Source organism: Acyrthosiphon pisum, chromosome A1 (genome assembly GCF_005508785.2).
Source record: "Acyrthosiphon pisum isolate AL4f chromosome A1, pea_aphid_22Mar2018_4r6ur, whole genome shotgun sequence".
Lineage (NCBI taxonomy): Eukaryota > Metazoa > Arthropoda > Insecta > Hemiptera > Aphididae > Acyrthosiphon > Acyrthosiphon pisum.
In genome coordinates, this window is record NC_042494.1 from 62,016,454 (window position 1) to 62,036,604 (window position 20,151).

At 31.7% G+C, this 20,151-nt stretch overlaps 1 protein-coding gene across 2 annotated transcripts in view; it reads left to right on the forward strand.

Annotated features, from left to right (window-relative positions):
• Positions 1-20,151, forward strand: part of LOC100166215 (atrial natriuretic peptide receptor 1) — a 141,051-nt gene that overhangs the window by 26,592 nt on the left and 94,308 nt on the right. Inside the window, exon 1 of one of the 2 annotated variants that reach the window (XM_029487356.1) lies at positions 15,295-15,566. The exons of the other annotated variant lie outside the window; for it this stretch is intronic. Within the exon in view, the coding sequence (XP_029343216.1) occupies positions 15,473-15,566 (94 nt within the window). The 5' untranslated portion in view covers positions 15,295-15,472. Of the gene's footprint in view, positions 1-15,294; positions 15,567-20,151 lie in introns of those variants that run through there. 2 annotated transcript variants of the gene reach the window in all.

The following is a 20,151-nucleotide window of genomic DNA, read 5'->3' on the forward strand; positions in this document are numbered from 1 at the left end:
AATCATAATACACCAAGATTGGGTTAGGTTAAAAAGTTTATGGCAAATATAAATCTATGTAACAGGGGATACGATAACAAGTGGTTGACTTGACGGTCGGAGATTTCATAAGTCTGTAAAACACCTCATTATAATATGCCTGGATAGACAGATCTTGCGTCAAACACAGGAACGGATGATCCGATCTCAATATAAAAAAATAGGTGTGACGTGTCACTTTCCCGGTCGACGGCGGTGTCGATTAATCACTTATATACATACTATAGGTATTCTTGGTTACACTTAAAAAAATATTTTCGTTGACCAGTTGATTAGACCACGAAAATATTACAAAATCCCGAACAAAGTAAAAATGTTCTGAAAAAAATTTAAAAGTAAAAACTATATGAAAAAAACAAAGAAGAATGAAACGCCATATCTTTAGTCAGTCCGATATGCGAAGTGGTAACTGTGAAAATAAAATATTATATTATTAGAACGTATTTACCCGACCACTTTCGGCGTCGGCGGTGGGTTCGGGTTGAGTACATCCACGTACACACACACTCACACGTTATATGTAGTATATATTAATATGTGACCGAAGATTGGAGAGAACCTCTTCGGATGGGTGAGCGCGAGTCCCTGTTGATTGACACCGGCGGCCGCCGATGTCTGTTTGCGCCAAATCTTCGCGGACCGACCGCGTGCGCGGCGATCTGATGGAGTCGGTGCTCGCAGCTGTGGAGATCGATAGGACTTCAACGCGTCGAAGCGGCGCGTTGGTCTACGGTCCGTGCGTGCGTTTTTGCTCGAGTTAGTGGTGTGGCGAAAGTGGTGGTAGTGTCGGGGACAGTGTGAGGTAAAAAAGTTGATGGGATGTGTGCAACTTTCATGTGTGTGTGTGTGTGTGTGTGTGTTTTAGGAACGAACAATTATTATTTTTTTTCCCATTATTTTATTTTATACGGCTGCATTATAGTGTATGATTTTTTTAACGCAATACACTCGTTTTCATTGAATTTAAGTACACATGACGACATCAATATTTTTCATAGTAAAAAATTCTATTAGCCGGTTATTATAAAGTATGATAATTTTATATTTTGAAAGAGAATTCTGGTCAGCTGACGATCGATTGGTTTGTTGAAATATACAAATATTTGACGACGGTTAAAATGTATTATTTACATAATTTTCATTGGTAGGACGAGCAGTAATAGCTATACTAGAACTTTGGTTCGTCAATATTTCCAGAACAACTTCACTCGTGCTTAAACTTTTAATATTAATGGACCATTGATTAGAGTTTATAAACGTTAACATTAAAAAAAAAAAAAACAAAAAACGATTAATGAAAAACCTAAAATTCCACTATGATATAAAATAGTAAAACGTGTTTTTACAACCACAAAATTTAGCGTGTTACTTAGAATAAACAAAAAATCTTTTTTAATACATCCAATACACGAATTATCACGATACCATACGTCCGATTTTGCGACGGAAAAAACGCTTCAGCCTAAACTCCAAAGAAGTTTAACTCGTACTGTCTGGAAGGCACAAAATAATATTCGCGGCTATCATTACCAAATGTTTTCGTCAAACGTGTACTCATGTCAAACATATTATTTATATAATTATAGCGATGAGGCTGTTATAAAAGTATACCTACCGATTACAATTCGTAACTAGTCATTATAATCGCATATAACTTCAAATCCGCTTAAGTAGTACCTACCAACACGATAATTTAATTATAATATTTTGTAATTTTAAATAAAACTTTGTACACAAATGCTGAGCAGGTGTGTATACGCTCGCCACACAGTAAACGAGATTTTAATCAATAATCGAAAACAATAAACAAAATTGAGATGGCGATGATAATATAGCCGCAATGTGTATCATAATAATAAACAGTGTCGCGTTGATGTGTCTGTCGTAATCCAACGTGACATAATCATTAGAATAATAATATTATATTATAAACTTCGTAACGAACATTTGGCGCAAATATTTCAAGGACATCGTATTTTCGTGTTCAACAAATAACGTTGCGAACATTTTAATGGCACGACGAGCCTTACTGCAGTGATAAGTATGCTGATATATTAGTATACGATTTAACTAATATTGTTGAACTGATTTGCTCTCTTCAACTTACTTTTAAGTAGGTATTTTATTTTTATGACGTGTAGTAACTAGTAAATACAGCACTGTATAATTGTATAGCCAGATAATATCTGTTATTCGGTATTGTATAACCACTATAATCACAGTGATAAGCACCACAGGATTTGTTACTAGTAATCAACAGTTAATTTATCGTCTTATATCACGGAGATCTTAATTTTTCATTTCAAATATGTAATTTATATTATATTACTTTGATAATTACCTGTTATACATTTTTATTTGATGATTAAAAATATTTACACATTTGATATTATTGGGGGACGAGGTGGCCGAGTGGTCTAAGGCGTCGGTTGCGGCGCAGCCGTCGCTGGTTCGATTCCCGGCCACCGGGTGGCATTTTTCTTCGGGCAAGTCACGGTGTCCGGAGAACTAGTGCCGCCATCCCCCACCCGGGCATGGCAGATACCTACGGGTGCCCACCTAAAATTTCTGCCAAAACCAACACACACGTGTTACAAAACCAACTAATTTCAAACCCTACCACAAACCACAACTAAAAATCTACTAACAGCTAATGGCCAAAGTTGCCGGGCTTCAAAAAGATCAATAAAAAAAAAAAAAAACATTTGATTTTTTTCGCTAATACGTCAATGATGTATTTATATTTTGATGAAAAATGTGAGCAGCAATTCAAATACACCATTGATGTATTAAACCTAATGATTACCGTGAATTGCTGTCGTCTGACGATATCCAATTTTAAGTTTTGAACTCAATCGAATGTGGTACACTGGTACACGTGACACACGTATATGAGATCATAATAATATTTGCGTGTTTTTCTAAAGTTTTCGATTGTGTATTATAATATTATTGCGTATGCCGTGAATAATGAATATCACGAATCGGATACGAATGATATCTCAAATGGTTTACCAGATGGAACTTTTTAGCATCAAAATGTGACATTTTTTCACCGGACGACTTTTTGCCATTTTTTTATTTATTATTACTCATTGCAAGTTCCTAAACGACGTGTGGTCGTGTAGGATACTCCGCAGTCCTAACGAAATATTTTTTAATATTATTGTTATTTTGAAGCAATGAATGGTAATACAATAGACACGAAGACTACAATATAGTTAAATTGGATCAACACTATACAATATAGTTTTGGGAAGTTGATTTTATAAACTCGTCTGTGTATTATTGTAATCTTGTATATACGTAAACAATTACGTTCCAACATATATTATACTATTTGTGCCCTATACTAATTTAAAAAACGCGAGACGTGTGTATCAGCGGACCTTTATGAAAAATGCATGTAGATTTATAAACTACAGTTATTTCAGTTATTGAAAACACAAAATGAATTTCTGTATGAATAAAAAAATATTTAGACCAAAATAACCGGTTTTTCAGACAATTTTATACTTATAATAATTTTTATAATATAATGTGTAGTTGTTATGTAACAAAATTGTACAAATTTTATATTTATCAAGTTCTATTGTTTTGATGATCAACAACCATTATTACTGTATTTTAGTACATTCACAAGTTGTCACGGATATCCTATAACACTGTTGTATTATTTGTGGCGTACTGACAAAATTATCGGTTAGAATTGTTATGGCTGTAATTTTTTTTTAAATCGTTACTTTTAATATTTTAATAGTTTCCTTAACCGATCATTAAATATTCAGTGTAACCCGGGTATGGTAATAATGTTAAAAAAAAATAAACAATGCTAATGATAGTAATAATAATATTGATAGTGTGACAAGAGCGGCGGGTGGTTTGAATTATTCAGAGAAAGTTGAAATTGTTTAAAGTAAAATAATTCAGCTCTCATAAAATATCTAAATTTATGCAGACAGGCGAGCGGAAGACTTTTAGTAACAACAGCCTTTGAGATATGCATCAACAGAACACTATTATTATTATTATTACTATCGTGTTTGTATACCATAATATCAGACAATTATCTCAGTGTTCAATTCAACCACAAAATGCAAAATATTCAATTCAAGTGATCGAAAAAATAAACAATTATATCGAGATATTCTAAGTTTAAATCATACTTTCATATCAAACACTTGTCTGATATTCATCATAATTCGTATACACCACGTAACGCGCACCTAGTTAACAACTCCAATGATTTATTAATATTACATAGTACATTAGTACGCAGTGACATGACTAATTAATGGGATACGTGTTATAAGTCATGTCTAGCGTTTCTGGTACTATGTGTCGGGCTTATGTTGGTGGTTTGCAACAGTTAGGCGACTTTCTGAAATTAAGATGGCAAAAAATAGAAATAAAAATTTTTACAAAATATGCGGTTAAATTACTTCGATAGAAGGATGGCTAATACCCACAAAATAAACCGTCCAAAAAGCAACTTTTTAGATAGAAATATACGAAAAAAATATTTCAAACGTTTTTTACAAGTGGTGGACATCAAACAGCTTCAATCTCTGATCACGCGTGTTATTAGCGGTCACTGTAATCTGCAAAACGAAACAGAACGGAATGGAACGACGTCGATGACTAGTCACGAAACGATTTTTAGCTATAAATAATTTTTGATACATAATTATTGTGGCAACAAACCAGGAGGTGGTCCAGTCATACTCAAGCCATCAGACGAATATTATTTGATATGAATTATGATGATATTAGACGAACGAAGTGGTCATTTTTGGTATCTTGCTATTGCAGTACTATACAGTATCCCGTGAGTATATCCATATTATCCGTCGAGGGGGACTCGCCGCCCAGGCAACAACCAGTTTTTTTTTTAACTAAAACTAAAAAAATCATGAGATTAAATAAAACAAAATGTTAAACAGTCAACATTTTCACAAAAATAAACTCTAAATATGGCTATCTTCAATTGTTTCAAAAATAAAAAAATAACCTTTTTACCAAAAAATGTAATTAATTAAAAAAATAAAATACGTGTAGTCCTTGTCTCTATGAGACTAATAAGTAATAACAAAAACAGATTTATTATTTAATATGTATTATCTCAGGAGATATCTTAATGGGTAAATCCTCGCGGGACACCCTGCGAATACTATCCTCTCGTCTGGACTTTAAATATTCCAATAAATACACAACATACTAATAATAACCGATATACTAATTATACGCATGCATGTTTTCGAGAACTCACAAAGTGCTCTGTAAAATATATAGTGTAATCTATGACGATGATATTAATATACAATATACAAACGGGTTTCGTATACTGTAATGGGTACATACTACATAATATACTACGGTCGTGCTTTTAATGATATCGTACGTTTTTATCGACCCGCAGTGATGAAATTGTCGACAATTCACGGCGTGGGTGACATCTGCCGTCGAGCGATATCGGTGGCCGAATAATATTTTAAGCGCGACATTAAACGCAGGTGCACCGCCGCACGCGAGGAGGGTGGTTAGCAGCGGGGGTAACCGGAGTTTCGGTATAAAGTTCAGCCGACGCGGGAGCGTGCGCGCTTGGTTTTCTTATTTTCCAATTTATTTTTCCGCGACAGCAATAATTTAAAGGCACCTCAGCCATATATAAGTTAGCGCTCGATGCCCTGTAACAAACACACTGCGCTGCTGCGACATACAGTGCGGCCGACCGGCATTTTCGGATGTGCTTTAGCGACGGCGACATCGAGGAAATCGCCCAACGATATATTATTATTGTTATAATTTATAACACTCGTCTGTGCGCCAGTTTGTCACGAGCCCCCGCAGGTCTATAAAATATTATATGCAATTTTCGACATAGGCGTGTGCAGAGCTGATGATTTTCAACCATGATATTTTTTGTCCATTCATATTTGCGCCATGGTATTATACGCGGACGAGAATCCGGAGTCCCGAACCCTATGAACGATTTTTGTTGTCATACAATTGTTTATGATTTTTTGACAAACTATATTATAATATTATTATATTATATCTTTATCTATATTATGCCAACTGAAATCGTATTAGTCGTCTTTCTGAAGAATACAACATAACCCCATTGAAGATTTCTAAAACTACCAACATTTAAAAAAAAAGATTGTCCAAACGCTGCTTACTCAAATCCCACATATCTACGTACTTATAATATTATAGCATGATAATTTATTATGTTATGATCTCGAAAAACGAATTGCGAAAAAGTTAAACTACAGCCGTAGTGAGTAATTAGGGTGATTAATGTGGGTGGATTGCGATTTTTTTTGCTCGCCAATTTCGAGTCATCGTTAATCGGTCGATGGCGTCATATATATTATATTATATGATTAACGAACGTCTCGGCGGCGGTCGAATCGCGTATTGCATTATTAATACATATTGTGCACGTTTGAAATAACACCACACTCACAATTAAAAGCGTTTCGCAGTGTAATGACAATCGCATATACGTCTGAGTTTACATGGGAGTTTAATGCACTGCCAAGGATGCGTGTTCTTCTGACCCGAAATATTGTGTTTTTCATGCCACCGTAAAAAGGATTGGCGCCTGCTGTTCTCGACCCCTCTGATCTAATTAATTCACGGTCGTTTGGACGTGTACGCGTCGTGAATTTGAACAAAAAAATAAACAAACATATACGTGTATACATATTAAATTATTCAGAGCACTTAACGGTAAAAAATATATGTATAGTAAAACAACTAAAAAAAAAAATTATCATTATTAATATCGTACAACCTTCTTAATCGAGAAACGAAATAAAAAATTCCTTTCGATCAGAATCTAAAATAATCAAGATTTAAAAAAAAATAATAAAACTACTCCTTTCTTCGTTTCGGCCGCTAATCGAGTTTTTTTTTCAATTTTAAAGACTTCGGGGTTCTCATACTTCAGCGCTTAAATCCTGTGCGGCTACGTCAGTTAGTCAACCGACGTCGATTATATTCGTTGTGGGTACACCGATAATACGTTTGAGGGCATGGTTTTATCTAATTCGACAGTGACACATGTCAAGGCATTAATCAGACTCTGAAACTGTGTGTTAACATTGGCCAGAAGACGTGCTACTGTAACTGTCTCAGTCTCAATATTCGTTCACTTATACTATCTTCATAATAGTTAGTTCCAAGAATTTATACGCTCTTAGAACTTGTCGTAAACCGTCTTCTTTTTATTTTTCATTGATGTCCTGTACATAGTTAAGCTGTGTGCTTTTACTTTTGGTCAACTCATCTTGCCCACACTATTCAGAACAAACATAAACATTTCTTGCGAGTCGTAGTAGTGTGGTTTTGATTTGAATTTCCATTAATATAAATTTATAATGTTATGATATTATGTTGGCCGTTGGATTGCTTTCGATGTTGATTATTTTAACGATGACGAAACTACTTTGGATCATAGAATAATAATATTTTAGGTCTGTGATTTTTTTAGCGTGAATATGGTTTTGTGCCAAAATTTTGACCATTATACGAGTATGTAGGTATAACACTGTTTAATACGTATATGCGGATTTCAACCACATGGATGCATGGTCTTGTAAAATCGTAGGAAAATCCGATTACTATACCTCAAGAGTTTTAGTGGTTTGCCCGGGAGAAGCTTCCGTTCTACGCCTAAATGTCCACACACTTTCCACGATACCGGTGGAGTAGGTGGCGTGGGTATAAGTGTTGTTGCGTACCTACTGACTATAATAATATTTGTGGATGAAAGTGCCTACACAATATTATAGTCCAGAATGATGCATGCTTGTTAGTGTGTGATTCATAACAAACTAGAAAAACTGCCTCATCCTAAACAAATATATTTATACCTATTATGGAAATGGATAAATTAACATTATTAAGCGTGAGTATAATTCGTGTCGTTAAAATTCACAGAGATCGACGAGTTCTGTATATGTATAGATGATACTAATTTAATCTAAAATCAATGAACTAAATAGCACCTACAATGGAATATATTCCTCGAAATGTCCGATATATATGATAATGATCATGATAATAATAGTAATAATAATAATAATAGAAGTAAAATAAACTACACAAAGCGAACGAAACTTTGGTGTTCATCGAAATAAAAGAGTTGTGAACGGAGTATAACAATAAGGAGATGTCGGTCAGAAACTGTTAGTGGTTCCATAGACCCTCATCGACTACATTGTATACAATATAAATAATACATTTATACCTATTATATAATACGCACACATACATACAAACTACCACATACACACCCTCTTTATATTGGACACGGGGTGGATTTTCTATAGTTAAAGATTTACAATTATCGTTTTACGGTTCACGTTGTGCGTAACACTGGCGATGAGCTTTTTTAATCTTTTAAATATTGTAATCTTGGGGTTGCGAGTCTGAGAGCTTAAACAGTGAACGATACATTTTAAATTATTATAGTTTATCACCTGAAGACAGTGGTTGCTGTGTTTCTGTGTTTCGAATTAAATCTTTATCGCATTAGCAAGTTTTATGATGGCAAAAACTCCATCCTCCCACTCACTGTAAGTTATTTCTTTGCTACAAATGGATAAGTCGAAGAATTTATTTAATTACAAACTATTCACACAACACTTTATATATATATTATTATAGTATTAGTGTTACGGGAAAAAAAATAACATAGATGTATAGTGCACAGGTATTTTCATATAATACTAATGTCCTTAAATCAAACGTTGAATGAAGGAATATCGATTGTTGACTATAGATACCTATTATATAACAATGGCGTGGAAAACAAAACATCGGAAAATGCGACTGTAATTTGTATTCAATATACCAACCGCCCTCCTATTTCTACTTTAACAACTACAATCAGCCTTTAATAAATTGATAAAAACGTGATATTGTTTATTACAACTCTAGTCGTCGTTAACCTGCCACAAAGACACAAACCCCTTTAAAAAATCTCATAGACGGCCGTTTATAAATTAACTCAGTTTACTTACGCCCCTGAATCCATTTAAAAGTACTGTCGTATAATTAATATGCACTGACTTTTTTTTAAATAATATACCTAATCAACATATACCAAATAAATATCACATGGTTGGTTGACTATCTGTTGATTAAAGTATTATCCATTTAAAGGATTAAAAAAAATAATAACTTAAATGAAATATGAAACGTGGAAATAATTCTCGTTTATGTTAACTAAAGCTTTATGTTCATTCTTCCATAGCTAAAATTTTCTTATCTATTTTATAATAATATAGTTTAATTAATAATTATAATATTATTGATACGGCATTGATAATAATTTGTAAGTGCATAATATATTATACCGTATTAATATGTTGACAGTTAACATATATTTTTGTCCAAAACTTAAAACTGCACATAAAATATAATATTATGGTAAAATAATATTATTTATTTATTAAAAGTACTTCATTGAACATAAAATTCAAACATAATATCTCATTTATTTCTCAACTCTTATTTACAGTCGAACATTAAAGTTTGTCGCACAACGACGTGGCGCCACGTCTTTTTACTATTATTTTTATAGTAATTTTTTTTTTACATATATATATAATATAAAAAAACAAAGTCAAATCTGCCGTAAATATAACAAAAATAAATTGAAATCTCAAGACGTCCTAGATTTACAATAATATTTGTAGATATATTATAGGTATGTGCAATATTTGTTTTTACCGTGAAGCAAATATTTAACTAATCAGTGTGTCCTCTATAAAACAATAAATAAATAAATTAAATTTCTCGTCAGTAGCCATCGATAAAATAACATAGGTATATGAGAACATTATTTTTTTTTTTTTTTTTATTATAACAAATGCCTCGGTAACTATGGGTCATTGGCTACAAAAAAAAAAATACCTAGTAATAAATAGTAATATGATAGGTACATTATACTTATAATATATATTAAATTTTTTTATGAAGTTCTGTATCCCTTAGGAATTTGAAAACGTTGGTTGTATCGATGTTGAGGTTTTCGGCAAGATGGTGAGTTAGATTGAATTTTTGACGTTGTAATTCGTACTTTCTGCAGTCGGTGAGGATGTGTTTAACTGTAATGGGATCGTTACATGTCGGGCACATAGGTGGGTCTTCTTTCTTGATTAGGAAGGCGTGAGTTAATCTGGTATGGCCTATTCTGAGTCTATTGATAACTACTTCTTCTTTTATGGTGAGTGTGTTGTTTGGCCAAGGGAGAATATGATTTTTAATTTCATTTAATTTGGTGTTAGATGTTTTTGATTATTTTATCCAGTATCATCGACCATAGATGTTATGTATAAAAATGCAACTGTATGATCATTACACAAGCCATTTTCGTTTCAAATTAATTGCTTAATTTTATTAGTACACAATTAAAGTTAAAGTTAAAGTTTTACGTTTAAATTGATTTAATAGTATAATTGTTCTGGACAATTTTTAATAGCAAGTTTTGATATACGATATGCAGCCATGCAGGTATACATGTCCAAATAAAAAAAATAAGTTTTAAGATATTTTTTTCATAATAAAAGTATAGTAAACATGTCATAATATCATGAATGGCGAAAATGTGAAGAGAGCAACTACTCTTTTATTCGCCTGGTTTTGTTATCTGGAATTTTCCATCGTGATCTCTCTCTCTCTCTCTCTCTCTCTCTCTCTCCTTCTCTCTGAATACTCCGTATATGAGTTTTGCTCTCACCCGTGATATACAACGATGATCGCTATATTCGTATAATAGTCAAACTAATCGAAGCGCACAGGGTCAAAATTATAGAAATTGTATAATTTTCAGGACATGTGCCAAAATATTATTGCAGTGTTCAGCGGTGATGATAGTCTTGTGGTGGAAGTGGTGGAAAGTGGTAGTGGGGTTGGCCCTCTTTGTGGGAAATTCTGTGCCAGGGTAGCGAGACTGCTACGATAAACTCTAAAACGACTTCGGTACACGGTTAATGTGTAATATACACCTATGCCATATACAGTGCGCATTTTACCTACATAATGGTAAATGCGTTATCTCTCTTGTCGGTGGCTAAATACTCGTGCAATGCTCGTTGGCGGAACTCAAGCCGGTTAGACGTAATTCACACCGAACTCGACGTGGCGTGCAAAAACAATAACGCGCGCACAAACACAATATAATTATATTATTACGATAACGTATACAGTATTTTAGTCACCTATTTCTCTATATAACACCCCTCTATAACACCCGTACGGTATTATAGTATATGTATGGTAATATATTATTATACCAGGCACAGCAATAAGCAATAACATATTACGTGTGCAGACTATTAGACCTACGGACATTTACGTACTGCAGCGTTGTTCTCCCTGTCATATATCAGTAAACACACCCATTATTTCCAATACAATTAACTTTGAATACGCTATAGCAACAATATCGTTCTATACGACGATTATAATACGAGTAATGGGTCTAATTTTTTCATCCTTATTTTTACGAGCGAAGTACTCCGACACCACTCCGGTCTGTCTCGCTACATTCACATAATATTATTATTTATACCTACATCAAATCAAACTTTATAAAATACCATGATATTATATCTATTGCTAGTTGAATAAAATGCTACGTATTAATTTTCGTAATACGATGAAAAAAATATCTAATTTCATTTAAAAATGTATAAAATCTTAAAAATATAACTGAAAAAAAAATAAAAATAGCAAAATAGGTATTTATTAGTTCGTACTGAAAAAACGTCGTAATTTAAAAATTGATATATTCAATAAACAAAATGATTATCACACATGTGTATAAACATATACACATGATATTTTTAGACTCGTTATATAAAGTCCCTAGTTATGACGTATTGTTTAGTGTTTTTAACAGAATTCGACGATACTTCGTCCATATAGATGTTTGCTGTTGTATATAATATTATAATATAAAAAAAAAAAAAATAATGTTTTTATCATTTATTTCGTACAATCACCGCGCGTATGAGGATTTTGGACAAGTAACTTATTGCCTTGCTGTTGTGTTGTACATAAGAGCATGATTAATCAATGTCGAATTTATATTTTTGTGTATAGAATATTATGAGTTATGTTCGTAGATATTTCGATTTATGTTGTATAGGTACCTCTAAACGTCCGATTTCGTTTTGGCGTGTACACTTTGTATATACAATATCCCGGATGAAATATCATAGAGCCTTAGTACAGTTCAATCTATCCACTATAAAATCATGACGCTATATATTTCAATTTAGCTATTACGGCAATAATAATCTAGTATACACAAAATATGCATCACAATTCAAAATCAAACCTTTTGTGACATCGAAATATTTGATTATTATACCTACGTGATAAATGGTATTACTGAAGTTTAATTTATGCTAAACCGCCCGAAAACTACGTTTTAGAAGCACGAATCTCAAGTGATAATAAAATAATTGTTGACAGACCTCGTCGGATGGATGACGGCCTAAATAAGCAGTGCCAAAAAATTATGCACTTCACTATTATTATGTGTACACGTGTGGGTCGTGCGTTTTGAAAATGGATTATTAATATGCCATCAGTATAAATAATAATATACAATATTATATACATTCTATTGAACAATATTATAGTCGATATTAAATGAGAGGAAATGATTAATTTATTAAGTCATTTGTAATTACTCGTGAACTAAAAAATATACAGTTGATGAAGCAGCTGTTGAATTATTACATACATTTTTTTTTAAATTTGAATTATGTACGATTTTAAATATATTTTTTTAACTTTTTTTTTTTGTGAACTGACAAATATAATCATTTTCTGATGGATGTAATTAACATCACGATCAATATTATACATTTTTACAATTTCATTATTGTCATGACAGCGGACATTTTAAATAAAATATTAATATTAATTTCAACAATATATGAATTTACTTTCAAAATTGTATAAAACCGTGATTAAAATGATTAAATTAAATTTTCAACTCGTATCGTTTGAATAATTCATTTTTGAAATTCGAATAATTTTAATATTTTATTATTTTTTACTGCATATTTAGTGAATGAAGTTCCTACTTTAACCAATGACATACTCATGCCTATATCATAGTTCTATATCATATAGAATTATAGAAGTATAAACTATTTGTGATTGCAATATTTAAGTATAATTACTCTGAAACGTCTATAGTGAAATATCAATCACCTAGCATTGACTCTGAGATAATCATGCATTTTCAATTCATCATTCCCGTTATTTGTATATATAATACAGTTTAAGGTGATCCATTGACCATTAATCTCTACACTCATTCATTCAAAAGTTGAAACTTCTTTTGAAATATTTTTTTTTGCTTAATATTGTGATCTTATTACAAAACAAAATGTAGGAAATAAAATTATACTTATAATTGTATTTTTTTTACTGTTAATATTTTTAAATTTTTACTTTACATTTTAATGAATTACGACATTTTCATATTTGAAATTAAGCAAAATATTTTTTCGGAGTATTTTGATACATATAAATCGAAATTTAAAAGAGTAGTTAGTTGATAAAATATGAGTCTTTAAAGTTTAGATGAGTGATAAAAAATATAGAGTAGTACAGAGGTTCCCCGAATAATACTGGACCACTCCTGCACTCATCTAATCTTAGATACTAATAAACTACTCAATCGAAATTCGAATTTTTGAAAAAAATCCTTTTGTGATGAAACATACTAAAAATTCAATTTTTTTATCTTATCGTGACCGGCAATAGTATTACAATAAAATATAATAATACTAAACAATTAAGGGTATTTTTTACAATCAATTGTTTTTTTCTTTTAGAACACATTTATAGGTTGCTAACAAATACTTAAAGAAATTGATACTAACGTTTGAACATTTTGTATGGATTGCGCTTTGGTCATGTCAAAACACACGATTTTTTTTTGCATTTAGATTTATAAATAATTCCGTTTACAAGACAACGAAATAATGGATAGTATCTTAAAGCGTATCACGTCATGGCAATAAAGAGATCATAGAGAGTTTGAGGTTACAAAATAGGACCCTTATCGTCTGTTTGTTTTTCTTGTAACCTAAGGAGTTCCTTAGAAAAATAAAATCACTACCCCATACGATCCGTTTTTGGCGTATACCATCAACCTCTAAATTATCTATGAGTGTATTTGCTCGAGTGAACTACCCAAATTTGTTTTTTTGCCATTATCTCAAGAGGAGAGACATACATTATTCACTGTACAACTATATTTGCAATAATATTATAAAATCAACCAGGAAATATATCGTCGGTTAAGACGTAATACCTCGTAAGTAAAAAAAAAAAGCTATTTTGTGATGTACCCACGAATGTGGTGTAGCTAAATTGCCTATTCAGAGCGCCGTGTCACCACAGCTTAAATACTTGAAAATATATTATTAGATACGTCTAATGAGACACAGAAGAAATGGTCAGGTATCAAATGGTGAAAAAAAAATAAAAAGATGAATCGATAATATGCACTGGTAGTATATACGTATTACTGTGTAAATAATAACTGTCTAGCAATCAGACGTAAAAATATTTTTCTGTTGGTACCTACGATGATTATCCGATTTCGGTTCTCTCGAGTATAGTACCTTTACCTACTAGGTATATAATAATATGATATGCATAAGCAATTTGGTACTCTTAACATTTATCTAAACATATTGTTATATATTTCTTTCGTGGCAACTATTATAGTAACCAGCCGTGTCGTACAATATTGGTTTGTAGTTTCACCAAGTCTGCACCGACGCGGGCCATCCCGAATACCTCGTCGAAAACATAGGTTCTACCCTAACTGGATTCGTCCAGGGACCCGTTCCACGGATACGCTTTCGTGTCGTTCAGGGATCGATAAGACTAAAAACCAAAATAGCACTGAATGTTATCGACGTAGATCTGCGAACACGCGCAAAAGCTCGTCCTGAAAGGTCTATATAATAATAATAACAATAATATTAATATTAATAATATACTCGTGTATATTAGACGTGGCAATGTATCATCATTAGAATATCATCGTGTGTACAAGGTGGGACGAGAAGAGCGTCTACCACAGTGGAACCGGCGTGTAAAGTGCAGGGGGGGAGGAGGAGAGAGTAAAAAATCTCTTTTCGCTGGCGCACCGCGGGCGACTGTCTCCCGTGCGTTTTCGCGTCGCTCGTGCTCGGCGGCGTCCGCTGCCGCCGTTTTTCGCGTAACCGTCGAGCCGCCGCCACCGCCGTCAGTTCGTCCCGGCCCGTCGTCCCTGTCGCGCGCGCCGCCACCGACGACGACGACGACGACGACGACGACTCTTCATCCATTAAATATCACACACATTTCGCCGCCACCGAAATCGTCACAGTGACCGATGGCCAAGCCCAGTGCGCTAAGCCCGCGCCGGGCGCACTGCACGCTCAACTGTTACACTTGCAACAACATACTGCAACAGCGGTACAGACACAGTAAGTAAAAGCCAACCCCCATCACACGCTCCGCTGATCATCTCATTGTTGTCTATCCGAAACCCTCATTGCACCACTACCATCACCACCACCACCACCACCGTCGCCACCACAACCACCCTTACCGTAATTTGAGTCGGTGGTGTCTATCGAGGTTTTTGCAGTTTTTTATTTTTAAAAAATTGCTCCGCAGCGATGGATGAAATGCAATTCGTGTATTTTTGGCTACTTGCCCCAATATCAAAACGTTCCCGCGTCAAGGCGTCGCCTCATGAATCACAACGATATATCCATATTATAATATATATATATATATATATCTATATTATAATATATTTTATATTATTCTCGACCGGTGTCGATAATTTATATGTTATATTGTGTCGTTCGAGCTTGAAAACCCAACACGCACATGTTCCATTATATTATATTACATTGCCGTTTCCGACTGTAAACAAATACGCATTATATATTATATAGGTTGACACGTTTTTTTTATTACTATAATATAATATACTTCTAGGTGTACACCCCGAACAGCCATTGTCGACCGGGAACTTGAAAATTTATCATCCCAATCGATTCTATGCGTAATGCATAATACTACAACTATTCATATTATGAGTCTAGAAAACGGTTTTTACAATTTTAAAAATTTTAAAAAAATTCTTATTTATTATTCTAGAAGTCGTAAAGAAATAAGATCGGTTTTTTTTTTTCTAATTTTCGATAGTTGTAAGCGTTATGTAATTTTATTGCAGATTCGGATTTCTTGATGCATAATCTATAATATAGATAAACTTAAAGGATATTATTTATTTTACAACCTCTCAAAATTCAACAAACAAATAATTAAACATAATATAGTACGCAGTGGTGTAGAAGATAATAGTAAAAAGCAAAAAATAATATATTTATAAAAAAAAGCTATTTCAGCTTAACTACATTGACGTTTCAGAATGTTAGATAATGTACATTGTACACATACAATGTATCATTACTTTAATTATATAATACAGTGAATATTTAAGGATTTATTTTTAATTGATACATAAAATAAAGTCTATAAATGCATAACATCACACAGATGTAGTTAATTAAAAATAAATTATAATGTAATTAAAAACCAGGAAAAAATACCATCCTCGTCGGTAGTTAAGCGTTACGAATATAGTATAATAATTAGTTTAATATATAGTTGCCGCCGGAACAAAAAACTACGTTTGCATTCTAGTCGGGTGGGCTTAGAGTAAGTAATCTTAAAGTTGATTCTAGGCAGGACCAAAGGATCAACACTACAATATCACCCGAAATTATACCACCGTAAACAATTTTCAATTATTAATCGATATACAGCGGTCAGCTAAAGAAGTCGTGTTTTTAATTATTTGGCCAATGAGTACAATATTTTAGCCAAGAGGACAATAGATCTGTAAGATATATTTCAGGAATAATAAACCTCTTATGGATTTTTGGCAGTCAACGCATTTATGACAATGTGAAATAACATTTTAGTGTGTAGTTAAACGCAAAAGGAATTTCGGTTATACATTTTCGTTTTATTAAGGCTTTCTCCGTCAAAAAAAATCACAATAACTACTGTAAACAATAATTACTGAAAAAACAAATTCCCTTGAGAAATCCTGTTTCAGATGTTCCAACACAACTGAACTGGATTTGGTGAATATATGAGATTAACGAATATGCTAGTTGTAACAATGATTTCGTTTGTTATATTTTATATTAAATAACTCTCATATCTAAATACTAAAAAGTTAAAAAAAAATGATAAGGTATGATTAGGTACCTATCCACTGTCGTTAAAAAACGTTAACTTTGATACGAAATGCAATTGTGAATATACTAGATACCTGAACTAACTCTCAAATCATTATCAAGTAAAACTTACAAGTATTATTTACTGTATTCTAGAGACTATTTTTGAATATATATTAGAATTTAAGGTTAATAAAGTCTTAAAAAATTATCTTATTTTAATACATCTTCAAACACCTGGCGTTTTAATATTCAAATAGTCGCCAAAGCTAGATTTAAAATTGTATATGAAGGGTGATTCACTAAACATTTAATTTTTTTTTTACATTGATCATTTTTACAAATTATAAATATTTATATACCCTGTGGAGTATCGACCTATAGTAAATTAGGACCTACATTAAGTTGAATAACTCTAAAATCATTTATATCAAATTTTGATTTCCATCTTGGTATCAAAATTTCCAGAAAAATGATTTGCTTAAAAATTGTTATTCACTTATTGGAAAATTTTGAATTCCCATTTGAAAACCAGAAATTTGTAGCTCCGTAGGACACTATTTAAATAGTATATATATTAGATTTTTTTATAACTGCATTATCGAAGATAAAAGAGGTATTGAGCATGCTTGGTGAATCACACTCTGTACATTTTTAATAATCATAATATGTATTTTTAGTTCTGTAACATTTTTGAGACGTTTTTTTTTTTCAATTTAAATTTTAAATGTAAAATTAAAATTAAGTTAATAATCAAAAATCAAAAGTTCGTTGTATTTTAATGAAAACTTAATTAAAAAGTATAATACATATTTATTAGGATTCAAAACAAAAACTAATTAAACTTAATATAATTTGAGTTAATCACCGGTTTATATTACTATATTATATAGTTGGTATATCAAACTGAATACGTTTATATATACATATTATTATTATAAACTGCATACGATTTGATAATTCTAGTTATACACATTGTTCAATACTTTTGCCACAGACTACCTTTAGTACATCAATCATATAATCATATCATAACGTTATTCTACGATTCCATATTATAATATCGTAATATGTATTACAAAATAATATATGATATGATATTATTACCTATGTAATGTTTTGTTATAATGTGAATCTTGATCAAAATCAAACGTATATAATAAATTATACAATATAATATTAACAAACTTCATTAGGTAGTGATATTAAAAATATTATGTATATTTGTCAATCTAAATCTAAATAGTATATTTGTTATTATATATCACAGTAAGAAAATAGTGAATAGTGACATGAAATGCTCTAGTACCTATTTATCGGTATTTACAAGTACTACATTTTTCATTAACCTATTATAATATTCTCTATTAGAGGTTTGTTTATAAATCTTATACATTTTTTGAATGCCATCATAATAATATAATACGATATAATGACGACTAAACTCTGAATTAATAATTTAATATGATTGTATCGGGTAAATAAAAATTGCTCGGAACTGATAAGTATTAATAAAATCGAATGCAGTTATAAAATAATATGTTGTTTGAAAATAACTCTAAAATAGTTCATTTTTTTTAATATCTCATGTTGAACATTTTTATTGTTTTGACCTACAACCATTTACCGTATACCGTTATGTCCAGTAGCATTTGAATTCAACTTACTAATTAATACATTATATAAGTTTTAAATCTCGCTACCTAAACGATACTTATTTATCATCATGAACATTAAATAGTTTATAGACGTCTGAGAAAAGAAACACAAAACTATATTTTATGGTATAAATATAAAGATTCTTAGCCGATGATTAACTTAGATATAGCTTCTTATTGAACACAAATAATTTATAGTGACCTTTGAATTGATATTAATGTATAAACTGTAGTTATAATATCAAAGTAAAAACTTGATAATTTCTTTTATATTTTTTTAACAGAAAATATTTTCATATTGTAGGTATTGTACATTAAAATTATTTTGTAGTTGTAATACTTTCTACTTGCTTTATGGAAAAAACATACTGTTTTATATTATAAATTAATATAAAATAAACAGTATATGTTTATCAATAAATATATTATTTACTCTGAAATTTAAGGTAATGAAATATATGTCTTTGAACTCAAAATCGTTTATCAAATGAAAAATCAACTAAAATATTATGATAAATATTTTTACAACCCAAATTTTTTATTACACATCAGTGCATTACTAATTGGAACTATGGATAGTTAACGGGAAATAAATAAGTATACCTACATAGTATTATGTACTGTTGTAGGACAGCTTAATAAATTGTGTTCCGAACAAACGATTTAAATAATATAGAAATGTCAATATAACATTTTTACGTTGCTAAAAAATTATTGAACAAAAAACCTATAACACCGTGATATTAGTTAGACGTTTCAACAAGTAAATAAAATCGAGTTTAACTTAAATCTGCCAACGTAAAAATTATTCATATCATAATTGGCGTTTGCATTTTCATTGGCAATACATTTTTAATTTTAGTTGCAACTCTGTGTGTATTTTTTTTTATTGTTTTCTGAGAGCGGGACTTGTATAAATTAATTAATTCTGCAGAGTGGTCTTAAATGTCACTTTTTTCGTTATCATCAGCTGAGTGCACACACAAAGGGTGTATACGATAAATTGTGTGTATAAAAACGCGAGCGCTTTTATGGGCAATCGATTGTATATCGATGTATATCCGATCAGAATCGGTTGTCGAAACCCCCTTTAATTCGATAACGATCGTACTTGAAATGGAGAGTGCATGCTAGTATTTCGATCGGACGTT